This window comes from Oncorhynchus mykiss, chromosome 5 (genome assembly GCF_057628025.1).
Source record: "Oncorhynchus mykiss isolate SJ-2025 chromosome 5, ASM5762802v1, whole genome shotgun sequence".
NCBI lineage: Eukaryota > Metazoa > Chordata > Actinopteri > Salmoniformes > Salmonidae > Oncorhynchus > Oncorhynchus mykiss.
The window spans coordinates 16057994-16084379 of record NC_143026.1 but is presented as its reverse complement, the minus strand read 5'-3'; the positions used below and the strand labels follow the sequence as shown (position 1 = coordinate 16084379).

The 26386-nt window shown below is 42.2% G+C and overlaps 1 protein-coding gene across 2 annotated transcripts; it reads left to right on the top strand.

Annotated features, from left to right (window-relative positions):
- Positions 1–1170: 1170 nt before the first annotated feature.
- On the top strand, positions 1171–14391 carry dolpp1 (dolichyldiphosphatase 1). 2 transcript variants are annotated; one of them, XR_002473431.3, is made up of 8 exons: positions 1171–1281; positions 4770–4870; positions 5941–6025; positions 10650–10749; positions 10862–10960; positions 11100–11228; positions 11374–11519; positions 11639–14391. XR_002473431.3 is itself a non-coding variant. In XM_021601889.3 (8 exons), exons 1-8 carry the CDS (start codon positions 1206–1208, stop codon positions 11673–11675), a joined length of 717 nt encoding a protein of 238 aa, XP_021457564.1. In that variant the 5' UTR covers positions 1171–1205; the 3' UTR covers positions 11676–14391. The 2 variants fall into 2 exon arrangements, 1 of the variants encoding a protein (XP_021457564.1); XM_021601889.3 differs by having other exon boundaries at positions 11430–11519.
- The last annotated feature ends 11995 nt before the right edge of the window (positions 14392–26386 follow it).

Below are 26386 nucleotides of genomic sequence, written 5' to 3'. Positions count from 1 at the left end.
GATAAACAGAGAGTAGCAGCAACATAGAAGAGGGGTTGGGGGGGCACACAATGCAAATAGTCCGGGTAGCCATTTGATTACCTGTCCAGGAGTCTTGTGGCTTGGGGGTAAAAACTGTTGAGAAGCCTTTATGTCCTAGACTTGGCACTCCGGTACCACTTGCCATGCAGTAGTAGAGAGAACAGTCTGTGCCTGGGGTCTTTGACAATTTGTAGGGCCTTCCTCTGACACGGCCTGGTGTAGAGGTCCTGAATGGCAGGTAGTTTAGCCCCAGTGATGTACTGGGCCATATGCACTACCCACTGTAGTGCCTTGCGGTCGCAGTGACGCAACCAGGATGCTCTCGATGTTGCAGCTGTAGAACCTTTTGAGGATCTGAGGACCCATGCCAAATCTTTTTAGTTTCCTGAGGGGGACTAGGCTTTGTCATGCCCTCTTCACGACTGTCTTGGTGTGTTTGGACCATTCTAGTTTGTTGGTGATGTGGACAGTAGCTAAATATACTTAACAAAAATATAAATGCAACGTGTAAAGTATTGGTCCCATGTTTCATGAGCTGAAATAAAATCTGACATTTTACATATGCATGCACAAAAGGTGTATTTCTCTTAAATGTTGTGCACACATTAGTTTACATGCTTGTTAGCAAGCATTTCTCCTTTGCCAAGATAATCCATCCACCTGACAAGAAGCTGATTAAACAGCATGATCATTACACAGGTGCACATTGGGTTGGGGACAATAAAAGGCCACTCTAAAATATGCAGATGTCTCAAGTTTTGAGGGAGCCTGCAATTGGCATGCTGACTGCAAGAATGTCCAACAGAGCTGTTGCCAGATAATTTAATGTTAATTTCTCTACCATAAACTGCCTCCAATGTCATTTTAGATAATTATGCAGTATGTCCAACTGGTCTCAACCGCAGACCAAGTCTGAAGCGCGCCAGCCCAGGACCTACACATCTGGCTTCTTCACCTGCTGGATCAACTGGGACCAGCCACCTGGGCAGCTGATGAAAAGGATGAGTATTTATGTCTGTAATAATGCTCCTTTCTGGGGAAAAACGCATTCTGATTAGCCATACATTATTTTTCATGGGGATCTACTCTTGTGAATGGTGATTTTCATGGAAGGAACCGTGTTTCCTATTGGTTGGACTTGATTTACGTATTACATTTTGATTCGTCACCGGTGTCCGGGAAAAATGGCGTCTGAAGAACAGTGCTCGGTACCACTTCGATGGCGGTCGATATCGCTAACCCACATAGAGTTCCCTGCTGGTAAGTGTATTTAAGCGTTAATATTCGCTTACATTCGTCTGATAGATGCTTGACGATTTGGTAATCTGCAAGAGATCTTGGGATGATTTGCAACTGACTGGGCACGACCGACGGGAACTGCCAAATAGTGAGACCTGGAAAAAGCGTATACACAGCTCCGAACATGAACTGCCAAATTGTGACAGTTCCGCATGCGCAGTTGACCATAATGCCAAGCTAACTAGCTCGAGCTTTCATTGCTACATTGACGTGTTGCATTTAAAAATGGTCATGTACAACCCATGCCCATAATGAAATGTATTCGTTAGAATATATCTTTGTTTGCCACTTGACTACTGGCCCCGTATAGCCAACTCGTTTTGACTGTGAGACCGTAAGGTAGTTAGCTAGTTGAAATACACTGAGTGTAGTTGGCCAGCTAACGTTATGCCTTCCAAGCCTCAAACATTTACAAAACATTTGTGGATCGTGTTACATTTATCACGCAAATTGATCATGTGTAATACATTGTACGAACATCTTCACGTTAGCTGGTTTAGATAACTTGCCAACTACCCAGTACACCAACCATCACCCATTTTTAATGGAACGTGGGTAACGATTAAAAAAGTATCATACAATTTAGCTAACTACCTTTATGGTGTTTGAATATGAACCCAAATGAGTTACATTGATACTAACTTCTGCTTGATGCTAACTACAGATTGTAACACCTGAAATAGAGTTTACCATGTCTTTTTGGTATCCATTACTGGAGAGTTACAGGTGTGGTACTGTTTAGTGTAGCACAGAATTTTCCACCAACCGTAAAGATGTGCTATGCAGAAATCGCTCCACCATTTCCTGGTTGCAAAAATGTTATTTGCCTAATTTCCGTTTGTGACAAATCAAGCAAGGACATTGAATCATTGTTCCATCTAAACCGCTGTGACGTATATTTTCCATTAACGAATATATTGTATTTTCAGTCCTTTGAAGTTGGTGTACAAAACAGGAAGCATAGAAATGCCTCAAATAGAACATATCTACTGCAACTTAGACTTGCTTTCTATGAGAATGACAGATCTAACATATTTCTATGTGAATTTGGTCAGGTTGCCCAAAAACATACACCATTTAGTCGACTCGCCGATTGTTTGGTCGAAAGGCTGTTGGTTGACTGAGATTTCTTTAGTTGAGCAGTTGCATTTTATTTTTTTCCATGATGCACAAAACACCTACCTGTCTGATTCACACATGTCTCAGACTAATCCATTGCGGATGGCACAGTCAATCACTCGAAGACATGTGATACTGATTGTATATGGTTATATTATGTAAAGATAATGGTGCAACACTAATACATCCGATTATTATTTTTTAATAATTTTATAATACGTTTTCTCCCGCGTTGGATATGGTCGCTGTCCTCTGTACTGAAACAATCTAGGGTGCGCAGTAGAATTGGCGCCTTTCACTATGTTGCTATGTGCATAATAGCAAAATTAACCTGCATATTGAGAGCAGCAGAGGCAATTAAACAGCCATTGCCTTAAACCCTATTCGGAAGGGATTCGTTTTACTGGGGTTGGTCGGGTAATTAATGTAATTATGTGCACAAGCACAAAACACATTTGTAATTTGAGTCCCGTCCGAATCTGCCATGTCAGTAATTTGTGCAGAGTAACAATTCCAGCCAGAATAACCTGTTTTTTGGCGAACTCCAAGGTCCTCTGATAACTCTACTCGCGTGCGAATCGACATCCATGTGTTTTGAGAGAAATGTCTGCGTTTGACAGGTGTTAATCATGGTTTGAGCAAGAAAACAATAACTGATTCGATACATTTAATGAAGTGCTACGCATAGCCTATATGAAGGGCCTACATGTATCAACTTTCACAGTTAATTATTTTGTTAAAATGTTGTGTTCGTATGAATTTTATATATTGACAAATGCATTAGTAAAAAATATTGTGCCTATTTAATAAAAGCCTTGCTGTTAATAGATTCCCAAGCAGCGTACAACTGGCCTAAACGTTTAGAAATTATACATTCACTTGCGCATACAGCCTTAAAACACATCTCAAGTGCACTGTTTAGCTCACATCTGAAGGCTGGTGGCCATTTAGTATGTCGACTACGGATTGCTAAAAAATCCTAATGATTATGATCATACTTGCTCAATTCAAATATTATGGCGACACGAACCAAAGATGGTTTAGAAACGTGGGAACCAAGCTCTATTTATAAGTGTAGCCCTGTTATCGCCTGGACTTATTCCCGTGTATGAAAAAAAAACTCCAGGCATCGGTCATAATGGTCAATTTATTTGTAGGGAAAAAAAGTTTGGAAAAAACGAATCCAGTCCGAATCATCCTCTGGAATAAGACATTCTGGGGTAATAATTACATAACCAACGTCCTCTAGTAATACTAGTCACGTGCAAATAGGGCTTACTCTAATTGTCTAAGAAAATTGAGAGAGCAAAGTCCAAAGTAGTGAGGTCTATAATCAATAGCCTAACTGTTAAATGTACGTGGCTTTATAATTCATCCATATACACTACCGTTCAAAACGTTTGGGGCCACTTAGAAATGTCCTTGTTTTTGAAAGAAAAGCAAGTTGTTTTTGTCCATTTTAAAATAACATCGAATTGATCAGAAATACAGTGTAGACATTGTTAATGTTGTAAATAACTATTGTAGCTGGAAATGGCTTTATTTTTAAAATGTTTTTATTTTCCTGTGTTCCAATAGCACTTTGTGTTAGCTAATCCAAGTTGATCATTTTAAAAGGCTAATTGATCATTAGAAAACCCTTTAGCAATTATGTTAGCACAGCTGAAAACTTGTTCTGATTTAAAGTACAATAAAACTGTCCTTCTTTAGACTGGTTGAGTATCTGGAGCATCAGCATTTGTGGGTTCGATTACAGGCTCAAAATGGCCAGAAACAATTAACTTTCTTCTGAAACTCGTCAGTCTATTCTTGTTCTGAGAAATTAAGGCTATTCCATGCGAGAAATTGCCAAGAAACTGAAGATCTCGCACAACGCTGTGTACTACTCCCTTCACAGAACAGTGCAAACTGTCTCTAACCAGAATAGAAAGAGAGAAATACATGAATGTCTTGTTTGAGAAACAGACGCCTCACAAGGCCTCAACTGGCAGCTTCATTAAATAGTACCCGCAACGCTTGCTTCTATGTGCCAAGTTTGTAGCATCATATCCAAGAAGAGTCAAGGCTGTAATTGCTGCTAATGGTGCTTCAACAAAGTACTGAGTAAAGGGTCTGAATATTTCTGCAAATGTGAAATTTAAGTGTTATTTTTATAAACTAGCAAAAATGTCTGGTGTGTAGATTAAGGCTGTAACGCAACACAATTCGGAATAAGTCAAGAAATCTGAATACTTTCCTGAAGGCACTGCCCTGCTGGATGTTCCCCTGAATGTTCACATTTTCCTGCAATGGGATTGTGTTTAAGAATTTCTTGTTGGTTGTTTTCAAAGGTGATCTGACTGGACAAATGTTGGCCTACACCAGCCTGCTGCCCATAGCGATCCTCGTAGGCTTTGTCACCCTCATAGTGTTCAAGCGTGAACTGCACACGGTAAGTAATGTAACCCAGATCCTTGCCCCATACGGAGTTACCCAACTCCCTGCTGGATCACTAAATGAGGACAGGACACGTGTCACACTGACACATGCTAAGCCATACAGTGGCTTGCGAAAGTATTCATCCCCTTTGGCATTTTTCCTATTTTTTTATCTTAACTTGGAATTATAATAGATTTTTGGGGGGTTGTATCATTTGATTTACACAACATGCTTACCACTTTGAAGATGCAAAATATTTTTTATTGTGAAACAAACAAGAAATAAGACAAAAAAAAACTGAACTTGAGCGTGCATAACAAATCAAACCCCCCAAAGTCAATACTTTGTAGAGCCACCTTTTGCAGCAATGACAGCTGCAAGTCTCTTGGGGTATGTCTCTCTTAGCTTGGCACATCTAGCCACTGGGATTTTTGTTCATTCTTCAAGTAAAAACTGCTCCAGCTCCTTCAAGTTGGATGGGTTCCACTGGTGTACAGCAATTTTTAAGTCATACCACAGATTCTCAATTTGAACGACTCTGTCGTTCTGCCCCTGAACAAGGCAGTGTTCCTAGGCCGTCAATGAAATTAAGAATTTGTTCTTAACTGACTTGCCTAGTTAAATAAAGGTAAAATAACTAATTATGTGACTTCTGAAGGTAATTGGTTGCACCAGAACTTATTTAGAGGCTTCATAACAAAGGGGGTGAATATGCATGCACCAGTTTTCTGTTTCTGTTAAAAAAAATTAAACAAGTTATTTTTTTCATTTCACTTCACCCACTTGGGCTATTTTGTGTATGTCAATTGCATGGAATCCAAGTAAAAATAAATTTTAATTTCAGGTTGTAATGCAACAAAATAAGAAAAACGGTAATGGGGGTGAATACTTTTGCAAGGCACTGTACATAAAGAAATGCTTGTGCAAGGTCATATAGATATATATATTGCCCATTAATAGTAAAGATTAGGCTAATGTTGCAAGCTACATTTCTGTAAGAAAATATTTAAAAGCTATATTCATACACATGGTTGACTAAGGCATATGATCACACATAATCCTTTTCCCAATCCTCATCCCTAGATCTCCTCCTTCGGTGGGCTCGTCCTGAACGAAGGTGTGAATTGGCTGCTGAAGCATATTCTACGGGAGCCCCGCCCATGTGAAGGTGAGGAAAGCGACAATTCGCTTACTGTAGTGACCCAGTACATTCGGAACGTATTCAGGCGCCTTGACTTTTTCCACATTTGTTACTTTACAATCTTATTCAAACATTTTTTTTGAAAAGTCGAGGCGTCTGAACTTTCCAAAATATTTTTTTTACATTTTTCTATTTCACCTTTATTTAACCAGGTAAGCTAGTTGAGAACAAGTTCTCATTTACAACTGCGACTGGGCCAAGATAAAGCATAGCAGTGCGACAGAAACACAGAGTTACATGAAATAAACAAGCATACAGTAAACACAATAGAGAAAAAAAAGTCTATATACAGTGTGTGCAAATGGCATGAGGAGGTAAGACAATAAATAGGCCATAGTAGCAAAGTAATTACAATTTAGCAGATTAACACTGGAGTGATAGATGAGCAGATGATGGTGTGTAAGTAGTGATACTGGTGTGCAAAAGAGCAGCAAAGTAAATAAAAACTATATGGGGATGAGGTAGGTAGATTTGGTGGGCTATTTACAGATGGACTATGTACAGCTGCAGTGATCGGTTAGCTGCTCAGATAGCTGATGTTTAATGTTAGTGAGGGAAATGTAAGTCCCCAGCTTCAGCGATTTTTGCAATTCGTTCCAGTCACTAGCAAGAGAGAACTGTAAGGAAAGGCGGTCAAATGAGGTTTTGGCTTTGACCAGTGAGATATACCTGCTTGAGTGCGTGCTACGGGTGGGTGTTGTTATCGTACCCAGTGTGCTGAGATAAGGCGGAGCTTTACCTAGCATAGACTTGTAGATGACCTGGAGCCAGTGGGTCTGGCGACGAATATGTAGCAAGGGCCAGCCAACTAGAGCATACAGGTCGCAGTGGTGGGTGGTATAAGGCGCTTTGGTAACAAAACGGATGGCACTGTGATAGACTGCATCCAATTTGCTGAGTAGAGTATTGGAAGCTATTTTGTAGATGACATCGCCAAAGTCGAGGATCGGTAGGATAGTCAGTTTTACTAGGGTAAGTTTGGCGGCGTGAGTGAAGGATGCTTTGTTGTGAAATAGAAAGCTGATTCTAGATTTGATTTTGGGTTGGAGATGTTTGATATGAGTCGAAGGAGAGTTTACAGTCTAGCCAGATACCTAGGTATTTGTAGTTGTCCACTTATTCTAGGTCAGAACTGTCCAGAGTAGTGATGCTAGCCAGGCGGGCGGGTGTGGGCAGCGAACGGTTGAAAAGCATGCATTTGGTTTTGCTAGCGTTTAAGAGCAGTTGGAGGCCACAGAAGGAGTGTTGTATGTCATTGAAGCTCGTTTGGAGGTTAGTTAACACAGTGTCCAAAGAAGGGCCAGATGTATAAAGAATGGTGTCGTCTGCATAGAGGTGAATCACCCGCAGCAAGAGCGACATCGTTGATATATACAGAGAAAAGAGTCAGCCCGAGAATTGAACTCTGTGGTACCCCCATAGAGACTGCCAGAGGTCCGGACAATAGACCCTCCAATTTGACACACTGAACTCTATCTGCGAAGTTGTTGGTGAACCAGGCAAGGCAGTCATTTGAGAAACCAAGGCTATTGAGTCTGCCAATAAGAATACGGTGATTGACAGAGTCGAAAGCCTTGGCCAGGTCGATGAAGACGGCTGCACATTACTGTCTTTTATCGATGGCGGTTATGATATCGTTTAGTACCTTGTGCGTGGCTGAGGTGCACCCGTGACCAGGAGAAGGTACGGTGAGATTCTAAATGGTCAGTGATCTGTTTATTAACTTGACTTTCAAAGACTTTAGAAAGGCAGGGCAGGATGGATATAGGTCTGTAACAGTTTGGGTCTAGAGTGTCACCCCCTTTGAAGAGGGGGATGACTGCGGCAGCTTTCCAATCTTTAGGGATCTCGGACAAAATGAGAGGTTGAACAGACTGGTAATAGGGGTTGCAACAATGGCGGCAGATAATTTTAGAAAGAGAGGGTCCAGGATTGTCTAGCCCAGCTGATTTGTACGGGTCCAGGTTTTGCAGATCTGCATTTGGGTGAAGGAGAAGCTGGGGAGGCTTGGGCAAGTAGCTGCGAGGGGTGCTGAGCTGTTGGCCGGGGTTGGGGTAGCCAGGAGGAAAGCATGGCCAGCCGTAGAGAAATGCTTATTGAAATTTTCGATTATCATGGATTTATCGATGGTGACCGTGTTGCCTAGCCTCAGTGCAGTGGGCAGCTGGGAGGAGGTGCTCTTGTTCTCCATGGACTTTACAGTGTCCCAAAACTTTTTGGAGTTCGAGCTACAGGATGCAAATTTATGTTTGAAAAGGCTAGCCTTTGCTTTCCTGACTGACGGTGTGTATTGGTTCCTGACTTCCCTGAACAGTTGCATATCGCGGGGACTATTCAATGCTATTGCAGTCCACCACAGGATGTGTTTGTGCTGGTCAAGGGCAGTCAGGTCTGGAGTGAACCAAGTTCTGCATTTTTTGAAAGGGGCATGCTTATTTAAGATGGTGAGGAAATTACTTTTAAAGAACGACCAGGCATCCTCGACTAACGGGATGAGGTCAATATCCTTCCAGGATACCTGGGCCAGATCAATTAGAAAGGCCTGCTCGCAAAAGGGTTTTAGGGAGCGTTTGACAGTGATCAGGGGTGGTCATTTGACCCCGGACCCATAGCGGATGCAGGCAGTGATCGCTGAGGTCCTGATTGAAAACAGCAGAGGTGTATTTGGAGGGCAAGTTGGTCAGGATAATATCTGAGGCGGCAGGGTAGCCTAGTGGTTAGTGTTGGACTAGTAACCGAAAGGTTGCAAGTTCAAATCCCCGAGCTGACAAGGTACAAATCTGTCGTTCTGCCCCTGAACAGGCAGTTAACCCACTGTTCCTAGGCCATCATTGAAAATAAGAATTTGTTCTTAACTGACTTGCCTAGTTAAATAAAATAAAAATGTTTTTTATTTTTTTTATTTTTAAATGAGGGTGCCCATGTTTACAGATTTAAGGTTGTAGCTGGTGGTTTCCTTGATAATTTGTGTGAGATTGAGGGCATCTAGCTTAGATTGTAGGACTGCTAGGGTGTTTAGCATATCCCAGTTTAGGTCACCTAACAGAACGAACTCTGAAGATAGATGGGGGGCCATCAATTCACATATGGTGTCCAGGGCACAGCTGGGAGCTGAGGGGGGTCTATAACAGGCGGCAACAGTGAGAGACTTATTTCTGGAGAGATTCATTTTTAAAATTTGAAGCTCGAACTGTTTGGGCATAGACCTGGAAAGTATGAAAGAACTTTGCAAGCTATCTCCGTGACGACGAAGGGACAGGGACAGATGGCGAAAGAGGTATTTTAGTTGTGGGAATTTTGTTTGCTAGCCGGGAGATGTGCCTGGCTCTGGGCTAGTTTCGGGGCTGGGTCACTCAGTGGCAGCTAGCTAGCTGTGATGATCAATGGTCCAGGGTTTACGGCAGGAGTCTGGCGTTGTAGTGGAGAAAACAGTCCGAGGCTGCCAGGTATTATCCAGGCTAAAAAAACGGCTGGTGCCTGAGCAGAGGGTAAAGGCTGCTAGCAGTGGCTAACAATGACTAAATGGATAGTAACTTAGTTAATTAGCTGGCTACCTTCTGATGAAAGTTTTGGCTATAGGGTCCAAAAAAAAAAATAGTGGATCCGTGTCACATTGAGTGAGGCGGGTTCCCGGAAGGTATATTTAATTTAAAAATTGAAAAAATAAATTGGAATATATACGAAAAATACAAAAAGTAAACGAGAGGACAACAAACCACGTCTGCAATGCTACGCCACCTTGGATATGTCTGTACACATACAAATAATGCCAATACAGTGTCTGTCTGTGCATCAAATAAATATACAGTAGGTGTATTGTGTTAATTCTCAGAGTAAAACACTCAACGGACATCATGAAAGCTTAACCAAGTGTATTCTTCCCAGAGGATCAATACAGCTGCATTAGACAAAAAAAAACATTTTCACACAAGCACTGATATTTAACCGTTCCTCATAAGTTGAGTTTCCTCATAAGCCGAGTCTCCTTCTACCCATCTGTACAAACATCATTCTTTACTGCTAGGAAGGACCCTAGTGATACGGCCACCTCCCCATCACTAATCCATGGCTCTCTCCCCTTAACATTCACGCCTGCCACATGTAATCGCTCCCCTACACTCATCACATTCCAAGCTTAGTTGCACACACTATATACCTTCCTCCTATAACCATTAATTTCTGATGTAGACCCTCTACACCTCAGCACTCTCTCAGTAACATGAAGTATATTTCATATTCTCAGAACCCAACAATGGTAACATAAATTACGTCGATTTAACGTAGTAGGTTTTATTAGTTTCTTTCAGTCATAGACCGAATTGTACACCAATTTATAATCTTCACATAATCTTCACATCAATCATATAATCCCAAACTAGCAAAACACTTCATATGATAGTGGTAATATATACACAAAACAACAATACTATGGGTGGCAGCTTGTTGAAGGCATTTCTAACGGAAGCATCTCTGACATTAACCGTCACGAGTTTGACTAATTTCAGCTTTTGATGGACAAAAATGCCCATAAATATTTGTGATTAATGTCATAGCGTGTGGTTAAACCCTGTTCTTCTGTATATTTTCCCAGGAGCTCACACAACCCTGACAACAGAGTATGGGATGCCCTCCAGTCATTCCCAGTTCATCTGGTTTTTTGTTGTTTACTTCTTTCTTTTCCTTTATTTAAGGTGAGTTACCATTCTCTCGCAGACTACATTTATTTAAAAGTGGAAAAAATTATGCATTGTAGCCATACATAACATTTGATGTCGGCTGACGCCCTTTGCCCCCTGTGTCTAGAATGCATCAAACGAACAACGCTCGGTGTGTGGAGCTGCTGTGGAGACACATACTGTCCATCACCTTGTTGGGCGTGGCCTTATCAGTGTCATACAGCAGGTGAGGGACAAGTCTAATTGATCTAGATTTTAATGTATTTTTAGACCATGACACATTTGTCAATTTGGTCCCAACTCTTAACCATTTAGCACAATTGCACAATTTTTATTTAAAAAATGCTCAATGTACCTTTTCGCAGGGTGTACCTGTTGTACCACACTTGGAGTCAGGTCTTCTATGGGGGAGTGGCCGGTAGCACCATAGGAGTAGTCTGGTTCTTCTTCACACAGGAGGTGCTTACACCGCTATTCCCCAAGATAGCAGCATGGTAAAGAACAGGGACACCTCTCAGGGGGGCACACAGGCTTAGCAAGAAGTGAACCATCAGAGCCTGGCACAGATTTGGGCAGCGTATACTGTAGCTACTGATGTGTTCATCTTGATTATCTGTTGTGTACTTTTCCCTTTCTCAGTGTGTCTCCATTTTTTATTTTGTCCCACCTCTCTCGCCATCCTTGACTGCTGACAGGCCGATATCAGAGTTCTTTCTGGTGCGGGACACAAGCCTGATCCCCAACATCCTTTGGTTTGAGTACACAGTGACCAGGTCAGAGGCGAGGTAAGGGACATATTTTAATAACCACATTTGGTGGGAATCTGTGTGACTCCAAATAGAGTTGATGTTTTTAACCATGTTTACATGTGTAGTAATGATTTGAATGTCTGCTTATCCTCCAGAAACAGACAACGGAAGCTTGGAACAAAGCTTCAGTGATCTCAGCAGTTCCTTGGAGAAATTGAGTAAAGGAACATACACACACACTCTCACTCACTCACTCATTAAAAAACACACTGGAGAATCAATTATCTTCTGGACTGACCTGGTTGAAATGGTATAAAGGCCATCGATTTACAGGTGGACCAAAAGAGTGTCTGGACTCGGCCCGGATTCCACAGCCTTAGCAAGTCCGTCCATATGCCTCTCCTTGTATAGCTTGCCGAAATGCTCCCCCAATGCATGCAAGACTGTGCAAGAGGTATACTATTTAATGATAAATTAATATAAACTCAGCAAAAAAAGAAACATCCTCTCACTGTCAACTGCGTTTATTTTCAGAAAACTTAACTTGTGTAAATATTTGTCTGAACATAACGAGATTCAACAACTGAGACATAAACTGAACAAGTTCCAATGTCATGTGACTAACAAATGGAATGTGTCAAAGGGGGTGTCAAAATCAAAAGTAACAGTCAGTATCTGGTGTGGCCACCAGCTGCATTAAGTACTGAAGTGCATCTCCTCCTCATGGACTGCACCAGATTTGCCAGTTCTTGCTGTGAGATGTTACCCCACTCTTCCACCAAGGCACCTGCATGTTCCTGGACATTTCTGGGTGAGAACGGTCCTAGCCCTCACCCTTCAATCTGATCCAACAGGTCCCAGACGTGCTCAATGGGATTGAGATCCGGGCTTTTCACTGGCCATGGTAGAACACTGACATTCCTGTCTTACAGGAAATCACGCACAGAGCGAGCAGTATGGCTGGTGGCATTGTCATGCTTGAGGGTCATGTCAGGATGAGCCCGCAGGAAGGGTACCACATGAGGGAGGAGGATGTCTTCCCTGTAACGCACAGCGTTAAGATTGCCTGCAATTGCGTGCAGTCCGATGATGCTGTGACACCCCGCTCCAGACCATGACGGACCCTCCACCTCCAAATTGATCCCACTCCAGAGTACAGGCCTCTGTGTAACGCTCATTCCTTCAACCATAAACGAGAATCTGACCATCACCCCTGGGAGACAAAACCACGACTCGTCAGCGACGAGCACTTTTTGCCAGTCTTATCTGGTCTAGCGACGGTGGGTTTGTGCCCATAGGCGACGTTGTTGCCGGTGATGTCTGGTGAGGACCTGCCTTATAACAGGCCTACAAGCCCTCAGTCCAGCCTCTCTCAGCCTATTGAGGACAGTCTGAGCACTGATGGAGGGATTGTGCATTCCTGGTGTAACTCAGGCAGTTGTTGCCATCCTGTACTTGTCCCACAGGTGTGATGTTCGGATGTACCGATCCTGTGCAGGTGTTGTTACACGTGGTCTTCCACAGCGAGGACGATCAGCTGTCCGTCCTGTCTCCCTGTAGCGCTGTCTTAGGCGTCTCACGGTACGGACATTGCAATTTATTGCACTGGCCACATCTGCAGTCCTCATGCCTCCTTGCAGCATGCCTAAGGCATGTTTATGCAGATGAGCAGGGACCCTGGGCATCTTTCTTTTGGTGTTTTAGATAGTAGAGTCAGATAGTAGAGTCAGTATAAAGGCCTCTTTAGTGTCCTAGGTTTTCATAACTGTGACCTTAATTGCCTACCGTCTGTAAGCAGTTAGTGTCTTAACGACGGGTCCACAGATACATGTTCATTAATTGTTTGTGGGAAACAATGTTTAAACCCTTTACAATGAAGATCTGTGAAGTTATTTGGATTTTTACAAATTATCTTTGAAAGACAGGGTCCTGAAAAAGGGACGTTTCTTTTTTTGCTGAGTTTATATTTTAATTGTAAAAGCACATGCGCAGATGGTAACCATGTACTGTAAGAAAAAGATTTTCAGAAAAGCCAAGAAAGAGGGCTCTGTCAAGTACAAATATTGGCTGATGTTAAAACAGCATGAAATTAGTTATTTTTTATATTGCATAATTCTAGGGGGAAACAAGCAAACAGTTTTTTTTTTTGGCTCTTGTATTACGAAAAAGAGAATAAAAAATAAAACCTTGTGTAAAACATAATATAAACACATTTGAACTCTGAAAATGTAAGAAAAGGGTGGGGGAGAAAGACCCCTCTGATACCTCTTTCCTGTCTCTGTATGACTGCCAACCCTACGTATTTGTTTCCAAAATTGACTTCCAGGCGTTTAAGCGCTCACATACTGTACAACCTGGGGCTAGTTTACCTGCTGTACAGCAACGAGTTCTGGATTTCTGTTTGTTGGAGATGATCGAGAAGCAGAGAAATAAGCGCCACAACACAAGGGGAAGTGTTTTGTCAACCCCTTTCTCCCTGCATGTCTGACACCCCAGGAGCAGGAACCTAGGATTTGTTTTTCTTTTTTTTTCCATTTTTGTTGCAGTTCGAGAGAACATGAAATGGTGGATTGCCGCTTGTCTTTCCAAACATTATTTTCACTTACCTTTCCAAAACATTCCATATCTTTTGGTGGAAAAACAAATGAGATGACTGCTGAGGGAAAAATGTGTTTTTTTGTTTGTTTTTCAAAGGAAACCTCAGGTCAATTGTAGCATTTGATTACGCTGTGTTCCTCTCGTAAATGCAACAACTGATGTTTGAAGCGGTCTGGTGAGGGTCAAAAGCTGATTTGGAAATGTCATTAACTCCATAAAGGGAAGTAGTTCTCTTAGATTATCATTTTTTGTTCATCTAGTGTAACCCATATCAGGCTGAATAAAGACATTTTGTGTTTATGTACAATAGTAGGCTTCTTTTCCCTCCAATTCTTCAGTGAATAGTCAACAAAAAGAGGTCTATGGTATGGACAGACAGAGGTCCAGATAAGTATCATTATGTATTTTATAGATGTCATATTTTGGGACTATTGAACAAAAATGTTGGACATATTTTTAAGGTCATGAAGTGTCAGTCGTGATATTTGGATGAAACCAGATCAAATTACTGTATGATAACAAGTATGAAAAATTACTGTTACTTTCACATTGACAATGTTTGATCATAGTTTCTGGTTCCCTCCCCCATGTCAAACACTTGGATTCAGGAGGCAGGATTATTAAGGGGACAGGGTGATGTCATCCTAACTCTCCGTTCCATACACCAATGGTAACATGATATTCTTACCTAATTTAAATAAGTACTGCCTTGAAACCAACATCAGAGAAGGTGTGTTTGCAGAGGGCTGTGGTTTATATAGACTGCTTGGTTGTTTAGCAACAAAACCAATGCATGCACAACTATGGGTCTAAAGGGACAGGATTGGCTTACATTATTGACATGTAAGCTATATTTCATCTCAAATGTTTATTTAAAACATACATTTGCATATTGACCACGTGTCCAATACGTCGTTACAGTTGTTGGTTCGCGAGCTAGAAATGTTTACCCTATTGACATGAAATCAGTCAAAACACCTCAAAACAAGACATGGTATCAAGAACAACCTGAAACGGGCCTCTTACGATACCCCACATGGCACTTTCTTCCCTTACAAAAAAAAATTGCAGTTTTGAAACTGCAGTTTCCTGGTATTTTGGATGCAGAATATCTGCAGTGTACTGCAATTGAATTGTAGGTAGACTGCACTGTAACTGCAGTTACACTGCAAAAGTACTGTAGTAATTTTAAAAAAGTGTTATTTTGGACGTAGTATTTTTTTGTGTACTGCAGTAATACTCTGACTGCAATCTTTTTTCTGATGGGATATTCTTCCATGCAATTTCACTGTGACCTGCTGCTGACTATCAGGCAATGACCAGGCTGTTACTGAGTGAGTGAGAGCTCATTGGCTCCTTTTGGCAAAAAATTGAATTATAGTTGGATAAATGTAGATAAACTTCCCCCCCCAAAATTGCAATGACTTATACAGGAAACTATCCTCTACCGGAAAACCTTCAGATAAATATTCCATACTTAAAACCTTGATTTTTGGACAAAATTACCTGAATGGATTCTTACAATCACGAAAAAAAACTTAGAACAAACCAAAACCTGCAGAAGAAACACAGCGTAAACCTGGAAATACCATCCAATACCATCCATCACAGCGTAAACCTGGAAATACCATCCAACACAGCGTAAACCTGGAAATACCATCCATCACAGCGTAAACCTGGAAATACCATCCATCACAGCGTAAACCTGGAAATACCATCCAACACAGCGTAAACCTGGAAATACCATCCATCACAGCGTAAACCTGGAAATACCATCCATCACAGCGTAAACCTGGAAATACCATCCAACACAGCGTAAACCTGGAAATACCATCCATCACAGCGTAAACCTGGAAATACCATCCATCACAGCGTAAACCTGGAAATACCATCCATCACAGCGTAAACCTGGAAATACCATCCATCACAGCGTAAACCTGGAAATACCATCCAACACAGCGTAAACCTGGAAATACCATCCAACACAGCGTAAACCTGGAAATACCATCCAACACAACACTGAGTGAGTAATGTTCAGTCTGAACTTACTTCTGAAGCCAAAAGGTAAAAGCCTAATCTCCAGGTAATTTTGTTTTATATTAAGCTTACTAAGTAAGGCTACCAAGCTGCTAGTACAGAACAGACTTGGCTACAACTTCAATTAGCACTGAAGTGAGATGTGTGAACTCTTGAGCCTAACTCTGCTGCCAACCTCCCACACCCAAATGCAGATGCTTTTAAAGCACCCTGTGTCATGTTGTATCCATGTGCTGATGTCATCACAGTACAGTACCCCTTGGATATTAAAAATAACACTGCATAGAATAAGTACAAAAAGAAGCTCAAGGACAATCCTGAGAAACTATTTGCGGATTGCTACAAAGAGAGGAACAAACGCAACTTAATTTTCCACACAAACCATCCCCTGGCATGGTGCTATATTAACACAGACCATCCCCTGGCATGGTGCTATATTAACACAGACCATCCCCAGGCATGGTGCTATATTAACACAGACCATCCCCTGGCATGGTGCTATATTAACACAGACCATCCCCTGGCATGGTGCTATATTAACACAGACCATCCCCTGGCATGGTGCTATATTAACACAGACCATCCCCTGGCATGGTGCTATATTAACACAGACCATCCCCTGGCATGGTGCTATATTAACACAGACCATCCCCTGGCATGGCACAGTGCTATAAGAGCACACTACCCCTATGTCAAGAGCGGGTACTGGCCCAGGGTGGAAACTCAGAATACTAGACATTGAGGAAATGTAAACAACCTCTGTCAACATGTACAAGTCTGGAACAGTAATGGTGCAGGGCATCCTCTAGCAGGACTTTTATGGGATCAGAGAGAGAACACAGCAGGAAAAGCTCTCTCTGTGACGACTCCCCTGTCCTGAGTGAGTCTGATCACACCTCTTCAAACTGTCCTGCAGACGAGGATAGCCACCTCGACAGCACTGATCACACCCAGGTCCCACAACAGCACTGTTCCTCCATCACTGAGAGGGATAAATTCACAGAGCTGGAGAGAGACATGGTGGATCTAAGAGAGCTAGTCCACACAATCAAGACAGAACAGACCTGCACAACAACACCCCCCCCCCCCCTTTGACGGCCGCACTCCAGACTGAGGTGAGAGAACTTGAGGAGAGAGAGGAAGACATTGCATAGATAACAGCACTGAAGGTGGAGGAAGAGGAACACATGGGACAGATAACAGCAGTGAAGGAGGGTGTGAGAAAGCTGAGGAGTGACAGAGAGCAGGACACTCCCCCAGAGAAGCCAGCAGAACAGTCCACCTCAGACCCGGAACCAGAACACCAACACCACAATGGGACAGACGACAGAGGACCCACCAACCCAACAGACCCCACCCCCTCCTAACTGCCCCCCTGTCAGCTCCCCTCATTGCTCTCTTGACAACCCCCACACATCCACTGAGGACACACAAAAGCCAGAAATTGATTCAAATAGCAAATACATTCAAGAGATTAAACTTTTTCCCAAACACAAAGTGGCTAAACCCTGGTGCCCAAACACTAGGCATGCCTTGGAGAAGTCAGAGGACAGACTAGGGTCCCCCAGCCACATTTATAATTCACAAAGGCACAAACGACCTGAGGGCCCAGCAGAAACGGGTGGCCACAGCACTCAAGGGAGTGATTAAAAAAGCTTCTTCCACTTTCCCCAACACACAAGTGGTTATCGCCACCATGCTACCACGAGAAGACATTCATCTTGCCACCACACAGCGGGTGAACGCAAGCATTTCTCAGGACTGTGCCTCAAAACCTAATGTCTACCTGGCCCACCATTACACCCTGGACTTGAACAGTCTTTACGACCAGGTCCACCTCTACAAGGCAGCAATCCCAACTTTTGCCAGGACCCTTAAGGACATCACCCTCAACCGCAACACCCGGAACCTCACACAGGAGCAACAGACACCCCACCCAGACCAGCGAGACGCCCACCCGAAGGACCTCCACCGAGAGAACCCACGCCAAGCGGACCTATACCCAGACCACAGCTTCACCATCCACACCCCAACCAGCTGAGACCACCCCAAACAAACCCTGGCCACACCCTAGATCAGACCTATGCCCCCGGCCCTGCAGCAAGGACCTCAACATGACAGCCACACATATGCCCAGGCCATGAGCAGAGCAACAGGCCCAACCCCCACTAATGCACCCCCCCATCCTACGACCTAGGAGGTTTGTATCAGATGCTTAACATGCTCTGCTCACATCTACTGTAATCTACTGCCTAAAAAGCAGGAACCCAGACTTCATCAAAGAAATTGGAAATACAGACATTGTCATCCTACAAGAAACATGGTATTTATTTATATTTATTTATTTAACCTTTATTTAACCAGGTAGGCAAGTTGAGAACAAGTTCTCATTTACAATTGCGACCTGGCCAAGATAAAGAAAAGCAGTTCGACACAAACAACAACACAGAGTTACACATGGAGTAAAACAAAACATACAGTCAATAATACAGTAGAAACAAGTCTATATATGATGTGAGCAAATGAGGTGAGATAAGGGAGGTAAAGGCAAAAAAAGGCCATGGTGGCAAAGTAAATACAATATAGCAAGTAAAACACTGGAATGGTAGATTTGCAGTGGAAGAATGTGCAAAGTAGAAATAAAAATAATGGGGTGCACAAATAAATAAATAAATTAAATACAGTAGGGAAAGAGGTAGTTGTTTGGGCTAAATTATAGGTGGGCTATGTACAGGTGCAGTAATCTGTGAGCTGCTCTGACAGCTGGTGCTTAAAGCTAGTGAGGGAGATAAGTGTTTTCCAGTTTCAGAGATTTTGTAGTTTGTTTCAGTCATTGGCAGCAGAGAACTGGAAGGAGAGGCGGCCAAAGAAAGAATTGGTTTTGGGGGTGACGCAGAGAGATATACCTGCTGGAGCGCGTGCTACAGGTGGGTGATGCTATGGTGACCAGCGAGCTGAGATACGGGGGGACTTTACCTAGCAGGGTCTTGCAGATGACATGGAGCCAGTGGGTTTGGCGACGAGTATGAAGCGAGGGCCAGCCAACGAGAGCTTCCAGGTCGCAATGGTGGGTCGTATATGGGGCTTTGGTGACAAAACGGATTGCACTGTGATAGACTGCATCCAATTTGTTGAGTAGGGTATTGGAGGCTATTTTGTAAATGACATCGCTGAAGTCGAGGATTGGTAGGATGGTCAGTTTTACAAGGGTATGTTTGGCAGCATGAGTGAAGGATGCTTTGTTGCGAAATAGGAAGCCAATTCTAGATTTAACTTTGGATTGGAGATAGAGGAGACAGACCCATTGGTTGCCCTTTAGGTTACAAAGAGCTGGTAGTCCCATCCACCAAACTATCAGGTGTAAAACAAGGAAGAGACTCCGGGGCTGTGGTGGAAAAAGTACCCAATTGTCATACTTGAGTAAAAGTAAAGATACCATAATAGAAAATGACTCAAGTAAACGTGAAAGTCACCCAGTAAAATACTTGAGTAAAAGTCAAAGTATTTGGTTTTAAATATACAGTTGAAGTCGGAATTTTACATACACTTAGGATGGAGACATTAAAACCCGTTTCTCAACCACTCCACAAATGTCTTGTTAACAAACTATAGTTTTGGCAAGTCGGTTAGGATATCTACTTTGTGCATGACACAAGTAATTTTTCCAACAATTGCTTACAGACAGATTATCTCACTTATGCAGTGGGGCAAAAAAGTATTTAGTCAGCCACCAATTGTGCAAGTTCTCCCACTTAAAAAGATGAGAGAGGCCTGTAATTTTCATCATAGGTACACTTCAACTATGACAGACAAAATGAGATTTTTTTTCTCCAGAAAATCACATTGTAGGATTTTTAATGAATTTATTTGCAAATTATGGTGGAAAATAAGTATTTGGTCACCTACAAACAAGTAAGATTTCTGGCTCTCACAGACCTGTAACTTCTTCTTTAAGAGGCTCCTCTGTCCTCCACTCGTTGCCTGTATTAATGGCACCTGTTTGAACTTGTTATCAGTATAAAAGACACCTGTCCACAACCTCAAACAGTCACACTCCAAACTCCACTATGGCCAAGACCAAAGGGCTGTCAAAGGACACCAGAAACAAAATTGTAGACCTGCACCAGGCTGGGAAGACTGAATCTGCAATAGGTAAGCAGCTTGGTTTGAAGAAATCAACTGTGGGAGCAATTATTAGGAAATGGAAGACATACAAGACCACTGATAATCTCCTTCGATCTGGGGCTCCACGCAAGATCTCACCCCGTGGGGTCAAAATGATCACAAGAACGGTGAGCAAAAATCCTAGAACCACACGGGGGGACCTAGTGAATGACCTGCAGAGAGCTGGGACCAAAGTAACAAAGCCTAGCATCAGTAACACACTACGCCGCCAGGGACTCAAATCCTGCAGTGCCAGACGTGTCCCCCTGCTTAAGCCAGTACATGTCCAGGCCCGTCTGAAGTTTGCTAGAGAGCATTTGGATGATCCAGAAGAAGATTGGGAGAATGGCATATGGTCAGATGAAACCAAAATATAACTTTTTGGTAAAAACTCAACTTGTTGTGTTTGGAGGACAGAGAATGCTGAGTTGCATCCAAAGAACATCATACCTACTGTGAAGCATGGGGGTGGAAACATCATGCTTTGGGGCTATTTTTCTGCAAAGGGACCAGGACGACTGATCTGTGTAAAGGAAAGAATGAATGGGGCCATGTATCGTGAGCTTTTGAGTGAAAACCTCCTTCCATCAGCAAGGGTATTGAAGATGAAACGTAGCTGGGTCTTTCAGCATGACAATGATCCCAAACACACCGCCTGGGCAATGAAGGAGTGGCTTCGTAAGAAGCATTTCAAGGTCCTGGAGTGGCCTAGCCAGTCTCCAGATCTCAACCCCATAGAAAATCTTTGGAGGGAGTTGAATTTCCATGTTGCCCAGCAACAGCCCCAAAACATCACTGCTCGAGAGGAGATCTGCATGGAGGAATGGGCCAAAATACCAGCAACAGTGTGTGAAAACCTTGTGAAGACTTACAGAAAACGTTTGACCTCTGTCATTGCCAACAAAGGGAATATAACAAAGTATTGAGATTAACTTTTGTTATTGACCAAATACTTATTTTCCACCATCATTTGCAAATAAATTCATAAATAATCCTACAATGTGATTTTCTGGATTTTTTTTCTCATTTTGTCTGTCATAGTTGAAGTGTACCTATGATGAAAATTACAGGCCTCTCATCTTTTTAAGTGGGAGAACTTGCGCAATTGGTGGCTGACTAAATACTTTTTTGCCCCACTGTAATTCACGGTATCACAATTCCAGTGGGTCAGAAGTTTACATACACTAAATTGACTGCCTTTAAATTCCAGAAAATGATGTCATGGGTTTAGAAGCTTCTGATAGGCTAATTGACATAATTTGAGTCAATTTGAGGTGTACCTGTGGATGTATTTCAAGACCTACCGTCAAACTCAGTACCTCTTTGCTTGACATCATGGGAAAATCAAAACAAATCAGCCAAGACCTCAGAAAAACAATTGTAGACCTCCACAAGTTTGGTTCATCCTTGGGAGCAATTTCCAAATGCCTGAAGGTACCACGTTCATCTGTACAAACAGTAGTACGCAAGTATAAACACCATGGGACCACGCAGCCGTCATACCGCTCAGGAAGGAGATGCGTTCTGTCTCCTAGAGATGAACGTGCTTTGGTGCGAAAAGTGCAAATCAATCCCAGAACAACAGCAAAGGACCTTGTGAAGATGCTGGAGGAAACAGGTACAAAAGTATCTATATCCACAGTAAAACGAGTCCTATATCGACAAAACCTTAAAGGCCGCTCAGCAAGGAAAAAGCCACTGCTCCAAAACCACCATAAAAAAGCCTGACTACGGTTTGCAACTGCACATCTGTGTTGTATGTGTCCAACTGCTTTGCTTTATCTTGGCCAGGTCGCAGTTGTAAATGAGAACTTGTTCTCAACTTGCCTACCTGGTTAAATAGAGGTGTAATAAATAAATAAAAATGTGGACAAAGATTGTACTTTTTTTGAGAAATGTCCTCTGGTCTGATGAAACAAAAATAGAACTGTTTGGCCATAATAACCATTTGGAGGAAAAAGGGGGAGGCTTGCAAGACAAAGAACACCATCCCAACCGTGAAGCCCGGGGGTGGCAGCATCATGTTGTGAGGGTGCTTTGCTGCAGGGGGGACTGGCGCACTTCACAAAATAGATGGCATCATGAGGAGGACAAATATGTGGATATATTGAAGCAACATCTCAAGACATCAGTCAGGAAGTTAAAGCTTGGTCGCAAATGGGTCTTCCAAATAGATAATGACCTCAAGCATACTTCCAAAGTTGTGGCAAAATGGCTTCAGGAAAACAAAATCAAGGTATTAGAATGGCCATCACAAAGCCCTGACCTCAATCCCATAGAAAATTTGTGGGCAGAACTGAAAAGGTGTGTGTGAGCTAGGAGGCCTACAAACCTGACTCATTGTGGGAAGCTTGTGGAAGGCTACCCGAAATGATTGACCCAAGTTAAACAATATAAAGGCAATGCTACCAAATACTAATTGAGTGTATGTAAACTTCTGACCCACTGGGAATGTGATGAAAGAAAGAAATCATTCTCTCTACTATTATTCTGACATTTCATATTCTTAAAATAAAGTAGTGATCCTAAGTGACCTAAAACAGGGATTTTTTTACTAGGATTAAATGTCAGGAATTGTGAAACTGAGTTTAAATGTATTTGGCTAAGGTTTATGTAAACCTCCGACTTCAACTGTATAAGTATCAAAAGTATATGTAATAGTTATATACACTTGGGGCTCCCGATTGGCGCAGCGGTCTCAGGCACTGAATCTAAGTGCTAGAGGCATCACTACAGATCCTGGTTCGATCCTAGGCTGTATCACAACCGGCCGTGATCGGGAGTCCCATAGGGCGGTGCACAATTGCCCCAGCGTCATCCGTGTTAGGAGAGGATTTGACCGGGGTAGGCCATCCTTGTAAAATAAGAATTTGTTCTTAACTGACGTGCCTAGTTAAATTACAAAGTTTAAAGTGTTTATAATTTCACATTCCTTATGTTAAGCAAACCAGACGACACAACAACAACAAAAATCCGATATCCAGGGGTAGAATCCAACTCTCAGATATAATTTACAAAAAATGCGCTTGTATTTAGTGAGTACTCCAGATCAGACTCCGTAGAGATGACCAAGGATGTTCTCTTGATAAGTGTGTGAATTTGACAGTTTTTCTATCCTGCTAAGCTTTCGAAATGTAACCATTTTTTTTTCTTTAGAGTAAAAATAAAAGTTGTCAAATATGAAAAGTATTTTTTTGGGGTAACTGTACTTTACCGAAGTATTTTAGACACCACTGCTCAGGTGGTATGCTCAGGTGGTATGCTCAGGGGGGTATGCTCAGGTGGTATGCTCAGGTGGTATGCTCAGGTGGTATGCTCAGGTGGTATGCTCAGGTGGTATGCTCAGGTGGTATGCTCAGGTGGTATGCTCAGGTGGTATGCTCAGGGGGGTATGCTCAGGTGGTATGCTAATTTGGTATAGAACAGACCTAACCCGGTATTACATTTGTCGAAACAGGAACATTTTACATCTGGCTAGAAATGAATAAGAAAATGATCTCAACTGAGAAAATGTCCTCATTTGTGCTACCTATATCCCCCCAATATAATCCCCATACTTTAACGATAACAGCTTCACCATCCTAGAGGGGGCGATCAACCATTTCCAGGCCCAGGGACATGTACTAGTCTGTGGCGACCTAAATGCCAGAACTGGAAAAGAACCTAACAATCTCAGCACACAGAGGGACAAACACCTACCTGGAGGTGACAGTATTCCCTCCCAAATATGCCCCCCTAGATACAACTATGACAAAACAACCAATGGGGCACAACTCCTGCAGCTCTGTCACACGCTGGGTCTGTACAAAGTCAATGGAAAGCTTAAAGGAGACTCCTATGGTAGTTGCACCTACAGCTCATCGCTTGGCAGCCGTACTGTAGATTTACTTTATCACAGACCTCAACCCAGAGTCTCTCAGGGCGTTCTGTCAGCCCACTAACACCCCTGTCAGATCACAGCAAAATCACAGTCTACCTGAGCAGAGCTATGCTCAATCATGAGGCATCAAAGCCAAAGCCACAATATAAAGAAATGCTATAGATAGGAGTGTAGAAGTCTACCAAATAACTATTAGGCAACAACAAATTCAATCCCTTTTAGACAACTTCCTGGACAAAACATTTCACTGTAATGGGGAAAATGTAAACTTGGCAGTAGAAAGCCTTAACGGTATATTTGACCTATCAAATCTAAAAATTTCAAGCAGATAACCTAAGACAACTAACAACAATGACAAATGGTTTGATGAAGAATGCAAAAACCTAAGAAAGAAATTGAGAAACCTATCCAACCAAAAACATAGAGAACCAGAAAACCTGAGCCTACATCTTCAATATGGTGAATCACTAAAACAATACAGAAATACACTAGAAGAATCCAAAGAATCTAACCACTTCTGGGAAAATTGGAACACCAAACAAACAACAACAACAGAGTTATCTATCAAAAATTGAGATGTGGATAAACCACTTTTCCAATCATTTTGGCTCTAAGCACAAACAGCAAAAACAAACATGATCAATTACAAATCTTAGAATCAGCTATTGAAGACAACCAGCACTGACTGGATTCTCCAATTACATTGAAAGAACTACAGGACAAAATACAAACCCTCCAACCCAAAAAGGCCTGTGCTGTTGATGGTATCCTATATTAAATGATAAAATATACAGACCACAAATTCCAATTGGCTATACTTAAACTCTTTAATATCATCCTCAGTTCTGACATCTTCCCCAATATTTGGAACCAAGGACTGATAACCCCAATCCACAAAAGTGGAGACAAATTTGACCCCAATAACTATCGTGGAATGTGCGTCAACAGCATCCTTGGGGAAATTCTCTGCATTAACAGAAGACTTGTACATTTCCCCAGTGAAAACAATGTACTGAGCAAATGTAAAATTGGCTTTTTATAAAATTATCATACGTATTCATCCTGCACACCCTAATGACAAACAAACAAACCAAAACTAAGGCAAAGTCATCTCATGCTTTGTTGACTTCAAAAAAGCTTTTGACTCAATGTGGCATGAAGGTCTGCTATACAAATGGATGGAAAGTGGTGTTGGGGAAAAAACACACGACTTTATAAAATCCATGTACACAAACAAGTGTGTGGTTAAAACTGGCAAAAACCACACATTTATTTCTACAGGGCCGTGAGGTGAGACAGGGATGCAGTTTAAGCCCCTACCTCTTCAACATATATATCAATGAATTAGCAAGGACACTAAAACAGTCTGCAGCACCCAGCCTCATCCTACTGGAATCTGAAGTCAAATGTCTACTTTTTGCTGATAATCTGCTGCTTCTGTCCTCAACCAAGGAGGACCTACAGCAGCACCTAGATCTTCTACACATATTCTGTCAAACCTGGGCCCTGACAGTAAATCTCAGTAAGACAAAAATAATGGTGTTTCAAAAAAGGTCCAGCTGCCAGAACCACAAATACAAATTCCATCTAGACACCGTTGCCCTAGAGCACACAAAAAAATGATAAATACCTCAGCCTAAACATCAGCACCACAGGTAACTCCACAAAGCTGTGAACGATACCAATTAGGATCTGGGTAAAAAAATACTTGAATCAGTTATAGAACCCATTGCCCTTTATGGTTGTGAGGTCTGGGATCTGCTCGCCAACCAAGAATTCATAAAATGGGACAAATACCAAATAGAGACTCTGCATGCAGAATTCTGCAAAAATATCATCAGTGTACATTGTAAAACACCAAATAATGCATGCAGAGCAGAATTAGGTCGATGCCCGCTAATGATCAAAATCCAGAAAATAACCGTTAAATTCTACAACCATCAAAAAGGAAGCGATTCTCAAATCTTCCATAACAAAGCAATTACCAACAGAGTGATGAACCTGGAGAAGAGTCCCCTAAGCAAGCTGGTCCTGGGGCTCTGTTCACAAACAGACCCCACAGATTCCCAAGACAGCAACACAATTAGACCCAACCAAATCATGAGAAAACAAAGAGAGAATTACTTGACACATTGGAAATAATTAACAAAAAAACAGAGCAAACTAGAATGTTATTTGGCCCTAAACAGAGAGTACACAATGGCAGAATACCTGACCACTGTGA